Source organism: Amblyomma mixtum, chromosome 3 (genome assembly GCF_055824585.1).
Source record: "Amblyomma mixtum isolate Tamu chromosome 3, ASM5582458v1, whole genome shotgun sequence".
Lineage (NCBI taxonomy): Eukaryota > Metazoa > Arthropoda > Arachnida > Ixodida > Ixodidae > Amblyomma > Amblyomma mixtum.
The window spans coordinates 127,838,334-127,851,434 of NC_143014.1; the positions used below are offsets into that span (position 1 = coordinate 127,838,334).

A 13,101-nucleotide genomic window follows, 5' to 3' on the forward strand; every position below is an offset into this window, starting at 1 on the left:
CGACCAGTGAAGTGCATTGGGCCCTCTGCTTTTTCTTCTGTATATCAATGATATTGTTCCAGTGGTTAGCCCATTGGTGCACATTCGATTGCTCACCAACGACTGTATTTTATTCAGATAAGCGAATAAAGATGATGAGAATGGCCTGAAAAAAGCTGCGATCGATGATTTGAAATGATGCTGCCAATGCGGGATTGTTTTGAATACTGGCAAAAGTGTGTATCTTCTGCGTAAAGCATACCACAGTTACACATATAAATTACGTTGGTTCCCTCTTGCACAAGTCTCTAACTACAAATACTTAGGTGTAAGTATAACAAGCAATCAGCCATGGAAGTTGCATATAAGTAATATTTGACCTTCGTGTTTCAAAAATTGTGCTGTTTAAGACAAATTGAAAAATTTCCTCCCAACATTCAGCTCCATTTTGATTCTTTTATAGTACGACCAAAACTCGATTATGCACGTATAGTGTAGTACACCTATACAAAATTTAACGAGAAAAAATCTATAAAGACTACAGAGAAGGGCTGTTGGGTTTTTAACTGATAAATAGGCAAGGACTGATTCCGCTCCACTTTAATAGAAGTGAACAAAGTTGAAGAACCTCAGCTTTCAAGAACAAAGCTCAGGATAGATTTTCTTGTCTTCCATGTGCAACATTCCTGGTCAAAAATTTTCAATATTAAAAAATTATAAGGTACTGATATGAAAATATTGAAGGTAATGGTCAATTCTTCCGAAAGGTAGCAAATTCTTTTGTAGTATTTCCATCGATTGCATCCAGCACTTAAGACTGCCACAAAAAACCAATGGGGAACGCTTTTGACGATAGCAAAAACGTTAATGCAAGCCTGCTGACGGGAGATCTGAAGATATATTGATGTTATGTAGAATCATACAATATGCGAAAAAAATTGCGTTCATTAACTCTTTCCCGCTCAAAACGGTTTTTGTCCGCAATTGCTTGGCATGATTAGATAAAAAATTCGGTCTGGGCCCCTCATTATACATAACGCCGTTACCTGCTAGGCAAACTCGACGTTACCACACTAGTTCTCTAATCTCTCTATTCTCTAAGAGATGCACTTAGAAATTTTCGCTTTTTCTAAGCACAATAACTGACTCGAGTCAGATAACTGAACTATTACCCGGTGGGGTCTAAAAAGAAGTGCTATTTGTGCCTTTTTAGCAATGTTACTTCTTTGTAATTTCACTGACCTTTACGCCCGCCCTGCTAGGGCTTAGTGTTTGCAGTATTTTATAAATGAATAAAGAAGGTAAACTTTGAAATTTTTCTTTTGCTGCCAAACTGGGCCTTGTAGAAGTCTACATATTCGCTTGTAAAAATACAGTGAACACTAAGGAGGCCTATTAAAGACAGACGCGGCAGTTAAAACTGTTCTTCGTATTTACGCATGAGCTCTAACCAAATTTGACATATATGTGTAACGCTTTATGCAGGTTTCAGAACTGCAGTTTATTTTAGGCTACCTGGTCCAGTTGTCTACGAAGGAATACGTGTTTGCTACAGTAATTGCTCCATCTGCTTGATAGTTAACCGTTGTCTTTCACAACCCGCGTCCATCATTTCCTCTGTCAAACGGGGGTGTCCATTACCGCCACTTCTCTTCATACTATACTTTGAGCCGCTATGTACGCGCATTCTGCAGAGTAGCGCCACTCTAGGCTTGCGTATCCTAGATAGTTAGCTCAAAGTATTATATGCAGATGATCTGACATTTTAATGCGCAGATAAGACAGCATGGAGTCGCCGCGGTGGCTCATTGTTTATGGTGCTGAGCTGCTGACCCGAAAGACTTGGGTTTGATTCCGGCCTTGCCGGTCGCATTTCGACGAAGGCGAAATGCTAGAGGCCCGCCCGTGTACTGTGCGATGTCCGTCTACGTTAAAGAACCCCAGGTGGTCGAAATCATCCTGAGCCCTCCAGTATAGCGTTCCTTGTAGCCTGAGTTCCTAGAAGCGATTAAGCTTCATAAACTTTAACCCCATAAACCTAAGCCCAGCGTGGATGACGTTCGCTTAACCGTTTCGGGTGCCCAGATGAACCGTTCAAAGAGTTGTGGTCTGTGGATTGGTTTGTGGGAATCTGCGCCGGCTGAATATGCTGGCGAGGCATGGGCATCAGTACGGCCCAAGTACTTCGGCGTTCCGTTAAGTGCGTGCAGGCACAATGAAAAAAAAAATTGCGAGGACACTTTGGCAACGAAAGGGTTGAGAGGTGAAAGCCTAGGACACTATGCCGTGACGACTTCCGGTGGATGTGATGTCACACCGTTCCCGTGGCTAATCGATACTCAAATTATACATCTTTCGGGGATCTTAAGTGTTAATTACGTTTAATTACTCATTTTACATCTAATTCGACACAAATCCGACGTTTTTCCGACCATTCTGCGGCAATTTTCATTATGCCATGACGACTTCTGGTGGATGTGACGTCACACAGTTCCCGTGGCTATATCGGCGTCAGCGCTTTTTGGACGGAATCTCGACATTTTTGCCTATAATTAATTAACTAGTTATTCTACAGTCATCAAACTTCTCTTCTAGGTTCATTTTTTTTCCTGCTGTACTGATGCAACAATTGGTTTTCTTCTATCTTTTTTAGCTCCCGAGTTAAACGCGTGTGACACGCTTTGTTAACCGACGACAGTATGAACCATTAAAGGCTTTCGCCTTAATATTGAAAAGATCACACATGGGCTGTACAGCCCTACGCTTAGAAATTTGTCCCGCATGAACTATGAATATTTGGTGATGCTGCCGCCTGTAACATGTTTCAAGAAATAAAACATCATGCTTTGCAGATTCTTCACTGCTCGAGGATTTCTATTCAGTGCTTCCACTAAGTGTTTTGCAACTTTTGTTTGGGGTTCATCCATGGAATCCATGCGACATTATCTTTTTCGACCTGTCAGCACTGGGGGGCTAGGTTTAGCCCATCTTTAGGTTCGGCAGATTGTTACGTGGTTCATGTTTTTCGCGACACTTCCCACCCGATACATCATGCATTTTTGGAGAAAAATTTAGTAGCGCTATGCCTCCCCTCTTTATGTCCCCTAGCGTCTGTGACCATTGTTTACAGGAGTTTATGCATGAGGGGCATTTTGCTGTGAGTTTTTGGCAGGCTGTTTTCCAACAGATCTTTTGTTTGCATTGCCGTGAAAATGTTCGTACAAAGACCTAATTTAGATGTCTTTCCCTCCTCTTGTTTACCGTTCAATGTACTTTGTATTGGTGGGAGATGATGTGCTTGCATAGGTGCGAATAATGTTACTTTCACCTTGCACTAAACTTTTTTTCTACGAGCTACACACGAAAATATTACCCGCTAAAACTTGAATTCCGAAAAAGGGCGTTTTTTGGCTCGGCCTTGAACTGAAAAAATTGAACATGCTTTCATGAATTGTTAAGGACGCAATTCTGTTCTTTAATGTATTGCAACGGACCTTGAAAACGAAAATCTGTTTTTCTAATAACGTACGATACCACACCGGAGTGCAATATGTAGATGAACCCTTTGATATGTTTTTTTTTTTCGATTGGACGATGCAACATATGGAAATCCAGAGTGATGGACCGGCACTGTGGATCAATTGTTTCGACGAAATCTCTTGCTAATAAATGATTGTTCATCTGTGGGAAGTGTATGAACAGACAGGTTTACACCGGGGTGGCACTGCCTCTTGGTGGCGTGCTCAGCTTTCCCTCCCGTCTAGTGCTCTGTTGCTCTGTCGTTTCTTGAGATGTTTTTCATGCCGTTTTCTAAAAGTCTTTTTAAAGGTTCATGTAACAAGAACATAATTTCCGAGCAATAAAAACCAAGCTTTTAAAAAGTAAAGGTAGTTCTTGATAATTGGCTTGTGTACTGAGCTGTAGATGTGGGGATTTATTTATTTATTTAAACTGTACCATGCGACGCCAAGGAATTAAAGCAGGGGAGCGGGCTTCATCATGCAATAAATAACATCAGGTTATACAGCTTCAAAACATAAAAACTAGAATAGTGCTTGCAGGTACTATGGGCAGAAACAAAGACTATACAAGAGCAGTGGGATTACATCTTGCTTAGTAAAGAAACAACCGTGTTATTGCTGGCACCTCACGCGTTGTAAGCGCATTGCATTCAGTAATTGGAAAAAAGGAGAATTTTATGGAATTAGTTTTTGACTTAATTTTGCGAAACTTGCTTTCGCGGTCTCTTCTGGCCGACACGTAATCGGGTGGTTGAATATACTCATCCGTCTCAATTTCTGTCAAATTATAATATATAGAGCGCATCAGCTTCACCCTACTTTTTTCCTCCTTTCCACCAGTTGTTGTAGTCTGATAGTATTTCCCAAGTCAGTGATGCTAGCTTCTCTTGAATATTGTTTCGCTAAGAGCCGAGATGCCCGGTTTTGTATACGTTCTAATTTATCTATTAGATAATCTTGGCGAGGGTGCCATACGATACTAGCATATTCCAACTGCGCCTTACCAGCGCCTGATAAGTTGCAAGCTTCAGTTTGTGGAGAGCTTTAAAAAGTGTGCTGTCGAGTAAGTTAAGAATTCCACTTGTTTTTATCGTGCTATTAATGTCTTCATTGAATGTGAGATGATTAGTGAGAGTAGCACGTAAGTACTTTATTTCAGGCGTTTTTCCAGTGAAATATTTCGATTTTCACACGAACGAGAACTATTAACCTTGTTCCTCGAAAACTTGACATGGTATTATTTCTGAGTAAGAAACTGTAGCTCCCAAGACAGGCACCATGCAGCTACGCTCTTTAAATCACCCCGCTGAATACCTGCATCGCGGCCACTCCAAATCGTCCTATAAACTACACAATCGTCGGCAGATATCTAATATGAGAAGATATATTAGTTGTGATGTCTTTGATACATATTAGGAACAGCAATGATCTGAGAACAGATACCTGTTGAACTCTAGATGTCACATCGATGGGTTTTGACTTACTGCCGCCCACAGCCACACACTGTTTTCTTTCATCATAATAGTCTTCAAGCACCTTGAGAGCTTCGCCATCAATTCGCAAGGTCTTTAGCTGGAATTTTAAAAACTCGTACGAGACAGAGTGAAATACCTTTCGAAAATGTAGGAAAATGGCATGTTTCCTACTCGTTTTCTAATGCCGTGCCTATACCGTAGAAGATTTTTAGTAGTTGGGTGAAACAAGACACTCAATTTATAAAGCCATGTTGATTCTGAAGAACCTTCGATTCTAAGTGTTTCGCTATATTACTGCACAGAATAGCTGCAATATTTTACAGGCAGCGGAGCCCAAAGACATATGCCTATAGCTTGCTACAGATAATTTAGACCCACTTTTAAACACGGGGGCAACATAGGTTTCTTTGCATTGAGATCAGCGGTCCTACCTTCATTATAAACACTGGTAAAGACTGGTGGACACTCAATACTATGGTTCGCTTAGACTACACATAAATACCTCCCAAAAGCAGAAGATTGGACAGGTGTCGCCGTAGCTCAGTTGGTGGGGCACCAGACACGAAATTCGGAAGTCGTGGCTTCAGGTCCCATCGGCGGCAGGTGGTTTTTTTTTCTTTTGCTTGCTTATTATCTTTGAATAATTACCTAATAAACTCCCATTTATGAAGACCTCAGATGAAAAAAAAAGTATCCCCTATGCACCTTGGTGTCGGTGACTGTTAGCATCCATCATATATGTCTCATATAAAACTCATATATAACTCATATATACGCGAGCACGCCGTGGTGGAACAAAACAAACAAATCGCACAACAGCAGGTGCCAACGAGCGTTCCGGACGCGAACGCGCCCGCCCCGAAGAAACGCGCGCTACAACAACAGCACGAGGGTGGTTTCGAGACCCAGGTTCCAGCCGAAATTACAGACATCAAGACAATGCTGTGCACCATGCAAAGTACCATTGAGACCCTTCACGCAACAGTCCTAGGGCTAGCAAACAGGACCACTAACCTCGAAGGAAACATGCAGATAATAATGAATCACTCCGTATTCACGCAACACGGACACGTGCCGGCTAGCTGTGATGAGGGACCGAGCCACCAACAAGGGCAGGCGGACAACTCGCTTCAGCATCAACATGGCCAATGACAAAGGGATAGTAATATGGCAGTGGAACTGCCGTGGCTTCGCCGGCAAAAAGGCGGTTCTACAGCAACACATCCGGCACGCAACACGTAAACCGGACGTAATATTACTACAAGAAACACTCACCAATGCGGCTACTTTGACTGGCTACAAAACGCATGACAGCAAAATCAAGGGGAGGGGTGTATGCACGCTCGTTAGGAAGCGTCTCACATTCGTTGAACATGAACTAAGTGGCGTCCAGATGGAACACGCTTTCATCGAACTGATACCCACCAAGCAGAGGAAACAAAGTATATTCATATTGAACGTTTACAGCAGCCCGTCAAAACACCGCCAACGCTTCCGTGCGCTCTTTCAGAAGACGCTGAAGATTGCCGGGTCCCGGACGTTGATTGCAGGGGGCGATTTCAACGCGGCAGACACAGCATGGGGTTACGGATACAGCACGACCAAGGGAAGACAACTCGGACAAGATGCGCATGAACTCGACTTCATGTTACTTACGGACCCGGCGCACCCGACAAGAATCGGTAACTCTACTACCAGAGACACGACCCCGGACCTTACGTTCGCCCGAAATACCGGGACGACGACCACCACGTGGAAAAACACGTCGACCGACCTTGGGAGCGACCACATGATCGTCGAAATATACGTCCAGACGCCAGACAAGGCGCAGGACAGTAAGCGAAAGTTCCAATGGACCGACTGGGAAGATTTCAGAAAGAAAAGAGACCAAAAAGAATCTGCAGGCGATACAATCACGGACATCGAAGCCTGGACCCGCTCGCTGGTTGCAGACGCCAAAGCGTCAACCAAGACCGTCGAAACTGAGGTTGAAACTGACAAGATGGACAGCCGCCTGGCGCATCTCATCGAGGCGAAGAATTCGATCCTGGCCAGGTGGAAGGGCCAGAGACTCAATCGGAGACTTAGAAAGAAAATAGCTGAGATCAACCGCAACATCGAGGAGCACTGCCGAACGCTCAACCGCCAGCAATGGGACGAGTTATGCAATGCAGTCGATGGACAACTGCACAACGGGAAATCGTGGAACCTGCTCAGGTATCTGTTGGACGAAACGAAGACCAAATCCCACCAGAGTGACTGCCTCGCACGTCTATTACACAGGGAGCTCGAGAAGTACGGTGAAGATGCAGTGACCGTCCAGTTACTAGCCAAGTACTTGCCGCACACGTCGACTGCACAACACGGCCCTTATGATGGGGATCCGAATGTAGAATTGGATAAGGACTTTAGTGCAGAAGAGATCAGGACGGCGCTGCACAACCTACACAGCAGATCGGCGCCAGGCCCTGACGGTGTGTCGAATCGCGCCCTGAAGAATCTTGACGACAAATCCGTGGAACAGTTAACGGCATTTATCAATGACTGCTGGCAGCGCGGCACCCTCCCGCAACAATGGAAAACTGCGAAAATGATACTAATCCCGAAACCCGGAAAAGCACCGAGCCTCGAAAACCTTCGCCCCATAACGCTGACGTCCTGCGTCGGCAAGACCATGGAGCACGCATTGCTTAACCGCTGGCAAGCCCACTTAGAGCACAAAGGGGCATACCCACCATCCATCATAGGATTCCGCCCACAATTGTCCACGCAGGATGCAATGATACAACTGAAGCACCACGTTCTTGATGGCAAGACGAGAGGCACCAAAGCAATTCTCGGCCTCGACCTTGAAAGCGCGTTCGATAGAATCGCGCACTCGGCGATCTTACACCAGATATCGCGGCATAACCTAGGTGTACGCACGTACAACTACGTTAAAGATTTCTTGACAGACAGGCGAACTGTTTTAGTGGCAGGGGACCTCCAGCTAGAAGAGCAAACGCTGGGGAGCACCGGCACCCCGCAAGGCTCCGTCATCTCGCCCACGCTCTTCAACCTGGTCATGATCGGCCTAGCAGAAAAGCTACAAGAAGTGAAAGACGCCCGGCACACAATATACGCCGACGATATAACCCTTTGGGTGCACAAAGGCAGCGACGGTCACATCGAAACGGCACTGCAACTAGCAATCGAGACAATAGAGGAATATCTAGAGGGTACGGGTTTACGATGTTCGCCGAAAAAGTCGGAACTCCTACTCTACCGCCCCACGCAGAGGGGCAGACCACCCGGGAGTGGTCGCAATGCGGCAACGACAAAGCGCGAGTACGAAGAGATCAGACTACGTACGAGAGACGGAGCAACTATCCCGATAGTACACACAATTAGGGTCCTCGGCATGATACTCTAGGCCAACGGCGTCAACGGCGAAACGATCACTAAATTAAAGCACAAGACAGCTAACGCCATGCGAATCCTCAAGAGGGTCACTAGCAGAAGAAACGGAATGAGGGAGGAGAGTCTCACACGACTCATACACTCTTTCGTCATTAGCCATATTGCGTACGTTGCGTCATTCCACAACTGGTACAAGGGAGAAGAATCCAAGATCAATGTCCTCATTCGCAGGGTGTACAAGATAGCACTGGGTCTACCCGAGTCCACCAGCACGCATCGCTTGCTCCAGCTCGGACTTCACAACACGCTTAGCGAAATCGCCGAGGCGCAGCGCACTTCACAACTGGAAAGATTAACGGGAACGACAGCAGGCCGCCAGATCATGGAAAGTCTCGGCATCCGTTACCACGTACAACAAGGCCAGAAAGTCGCCATTCCAAACGCGATCAGACAAACGCTAAGAGTCGACCCGATTCCACGAAACGTCCACCCGGAACACAACCGGGGAAGAAGAGTGGCCAGGGCCAGAGCTCTCCTGCACAGCCACGGAGACGATACGGGGACAAGGTTCGTTGACGCCGCGGAATACGCAGAACGCTCGCGATTCGCGGTTGCGGTCGTCGATTCGTGCGGCAAAACGCGCATAACGTCAAGTGTAGCGTGCGAACGCGCAGAAGAGGCGGAGGAAGCGGCGGTGGCACTCGCCCTCACGGATCCGACGTGCACCGTGGTTCTCTGCGACTCGCGTCAGACGGTTAGAAACTTCGCCAAAGGATGGATCTCACAGAGAGCGGCCCGAGTCCTGAGGAACCGACAAGTCCAGCAGGAGGTAGAATTCCAAACCAGAATTCAATGGTTCCCGGCGCACATGGGAGAAGTATCGAGGACGTATCGCAACCGCAAAGAGACGGCACACGCCAAGGCGCGCGAGCTCGCGAACCGCGCCGGCGACCGTCGTCCGTGGAATAGCACCAAAGACTGCTTGCAGCTACAACGAAATTACCAAGGCCCTCTGCCTGGCCCGCCGAACCTTCCCTCCGCCCAGCGACAAGCTGGACAGGGCGCACGCGGTGACCCTCAGACAACTGCAGACGCTCACGTACCCCAACCCGGAACTATACCACAGGCTTTACCCCGGTACATACCCGACAAATATATGCAAGGTCTGCAACGCCAATGTATCCACTTTAACTCACATGCTCTGGGACTGCAACAAAAACCTTCACGGTGCTAATTCCGGAACCCTCCCGCCGCGGTTGGCCGCTGCCTTGCGCAGCCCCAGCCTCGGGGACCAACTCTGGGCCGTCCAGCAGGCCCTCGAGGCGACGGCGAGGCAGCGCCTCGACGTCCCCACGTGGGAGACCTAAGGCCCCGTCGGCGAAATCTCTGCAGGACTATGAATAAAGTTGTTACCAACCAAAATACTCATATATATAACATATATATAGTTATATGTAACTCGCCCCTCTTTTCCCCTTCCCTTGTCTGCTCTTCCTCTAGAAAGGTTAGGCATTTTCGGATACCCTTAAGCCTAATTGCAACAGGAGGCATATCATCTTCAATATTGCTTATCTAGGTAGGTACTGTTGAAGAAGTAATCTTTGTATAAAAAACTGATCTAGAGTATTCATTGAAGAGCTTAGCTTTATATTAATTTCCATTAAATTCTGTGCTATTGTGGAATAATGCTTAGAATGCCCGTTTTTCGTTACCTCTTAATTTTCTTATGTACACCCAGAAAGCTTTAGGTTTGGTTGAGATAGACTTTCAAGCCCGGCAAAACAATTCTCCTCAGCAGATCTTGAAGCTTTAGAGCAGACTGAGTTCAAAAGACGCATACGGAGTTCTACGCCTCTACTTACTGCCTTTTTTGCAATTTTGAAAGTTTTATGTCGAGGTTCAAATTCGGTCAGGGATCTTTGTGCATCATCCTTCTATTTTTTTAACCTTTCTTACTTTCCTACAGCATGACAGTTATTTTATAGTTGACTTGTTCCAAATTGAAGCCCAGCCTTTTCCTCCCCCAGCAATCTTACGTACGCCTATGCGGCCACGCAAGGCATATTGTACCCATGTGACGCGCATTCCACAATCTCATATGAATTAGATACACAGGGCTCATATATATAAGATTTTTTGGTGCAGGCTGAATGCTTTGTTTGATTGTTCAGTAGTATTAAGCACGCAGAAATGTGCCACGTAGGGGACCGTTTTCTGTTTGCGAGCACTTGAAGCAAGTGGAACAGATGTGTGCCGCTGCCCTACAAAGGGCTCACTTCCTCTGAAGTATCAGTCAACACGGCCTGGCGTACGCGTCCAAACTTGCTTGAACATTGCAGTGCCAGTGGCGCTGACTATATTTGGTCTACAAACGATGTAGTTAAGCTTTCTCTCATTCCGCGCCAATAAAGATCTCCCAAGAAAGGTATCAGCATCCCGATTCTTTCTTTGCCGAGATTTTTCGCCCACCGAACAAAACAAAATTGTCTTTTGTTCGTAAATTTTCTCGCACGATAAAAACACAGACATAGCAAGCACCAAAAAAATAAATAAACAAGCATTGCGCAACTTTTATTCTCGGGCCCCACCGTAGCCCTGTTTCATCTGTGTCACTGCTAGTACGCCTGAGTGTACATCATCTTCCATTATTGCAACAAAATCCAGTGACAGGCCTTCTATGTACGGGCCGAGCCGGGCCAGTCCCGGCGAAACAGCGCATTTTCCGACCTCGCCAGGCTGGTTTACCGGGCATGCCCGGGTTTTCGGGAAGGCTGAAACCTGAACAGTTGTCAGGTTTCTAATGCGAAAATTACAGTCCTTACCAAGAGGAAACCGCGTGCCAATAAGCCCAATCCTCACATTTGGCAGACAGCCGCGATGCCATTCATTGCATATGTTTTTTAATCGCTGGCCTGAAGCAATAAGAAACAGTCATCTACCGTTGCCTAATCACAAATTTTAAGCCCGTACTAAATTTACTGCAGCTGGCTGCCTGCCCCTGTCGGTCGATGAAGTATACCTTAAGCGAGAAACATACCTTGATAGCGCATTCCAGGTACTTCATTCGCCTGATGTCTTCCATTGTTGCATCGCGGTCTTTATCATCGCCAAAGATTTCTTCCAGTTCCTCGTAGACTTTTTGCTGGACGTCTTGGTGCAAACCTAACAGGTACAGAGTCCAACTGATGCCCACCGCCGTGGTGTCATGGCCCTGAAAGTGGAAAGCAGGCTCTGAAGTTCCACGAGAACAGAGAGAAAGAGGTGAACCGCAAGGCCCTAGTTTATTTTCTTATCCTTCTAGGGCAACGCATAATATCTGCGAGGGTGCAGATTCTGAGAGAGGCATAACAGCGAATTGTCATTCCGGTCTTTTTCCAGGGCTTTAAGACGATTATGCTCACACGACTACATACTGTTTTTACCAAGCATAATATTTTACCACAATATCAGCATGGTATGAAGACGGTAAGTCTATCGAACCGGCTCTTCTATTGCAGGAAGAAATTATTATCAAAACAAAGGGGCTAATAAGCTCAACTTGGGAGTTATTGTGTAGTTTAGTAAAGCCATTGATTCCATCTGCCATGCAACTCTTCCTAATAATGACATCTCTATTGTATTCATAAATTAACGTACGCTTGTGCAGTCTTCCCTGAACATCTGATTCCAATGCATTGATATTAATGACTACCGCAGCGCTTTCCAACCGACTGGAAATGGTGTCGCTCTTTGCAGCATCCTTTAGCTGTTTTAAGGCAAAAGCTTCTAATGCCTCATACTGTCGTGACCAAGGAATGTTAGCAAATGTGTCCGCGTTTCGGCGTCACTACTTAATAAAAACTCTTTCGAGGCTGGGAATCGAACCAGGCACTTTGGCATTTGAAGTGGAGACGCTGCCACTCCGCCACGAAGGCAGAGGGTTTGGACATGAATAAAGGCGCATCTAGTGAATGCATGGGTTTCATAAATAAAATAAAATAAACAAAATAAGAAAAGAGAATTAGAAAAAGAAAAGGAACAAAAATAACAAAATAAAATAAAAACAAAATATAAAAATAAAAAATAAAAAAAGCTGTGCGCCAGGAAACGCTTCCCCTTCGCAGCACTTTAGACAGCCAAAGTGCCCCCTTAATTTTTAGTCAATGTCTATGCAGATGACTTCGCTTTGTCGACGATAACGAAATTTTGTACTTTCTGTTGATAACGCTAGTTTGTTCTTTAGTGCAGCCAAAGCCTATTTGTTTAGGGCGGCTAATAGCATTTTGTCAAATCTACTGAATTGCTGTCAAGTAAACAGCCTAAAAATTAATGTAAATAAAAAGAAATGAGCTCTAATCTCTCCTAAATCAAAAAAACCTGTGGCTTTCAGTGGCCCCTTAAAATTAGTGGCGCGTCATTTCAATATTCTAAAAGAGCCCCAAAAATAAGGTGTATCGTTCTCAAGCTACAAAACATGGGATAGCCATGCTGAAAAATAACTAGGAAACTGTACTCTGCCGTGGGTGCTCTATATCGAACCCACGACCTCTTCTTTACGTCCGTTAGGCTGAGAATGTTTTATTCTCGCACCTGAAATATTCTGCCTTAGTGTGGGGACAACTACAAAAAAAACATTGCTGCACTTTTGTCCACAGAAAAAAAATATTCATACTTTCCGTCAACACACTGCGAAAGAACTATTTCAGCACCATCAAATTATGAACATTTAGTCTCTTTACAAATACCGC

At 45.4% G+C, this 13,101-nt stretch overlaps 1 protein-coding gene across 1 annotated transcript in view; it reads right to left on the reverse strand.

Moving 5' to 3' along the window:
• The window catches only part of LOC149351784 (cytochrome P450 4c3-like), a 49,847-nt gene that overhangs the window by 11,108 nt on the left and 25,638 nt on the right, over positions 1-13,101 (reverse strand). The window contains exon 8 of the mRNA XM_089581111.1: positions 11,412-11,585. Coding sequence (XP_089437237.1) covers positions 11,412-11,585 — 174 coding nt within the window. The remainder of the gene's footprint in view (positions 1-11,411; positions 11,586-13,101) is intronic.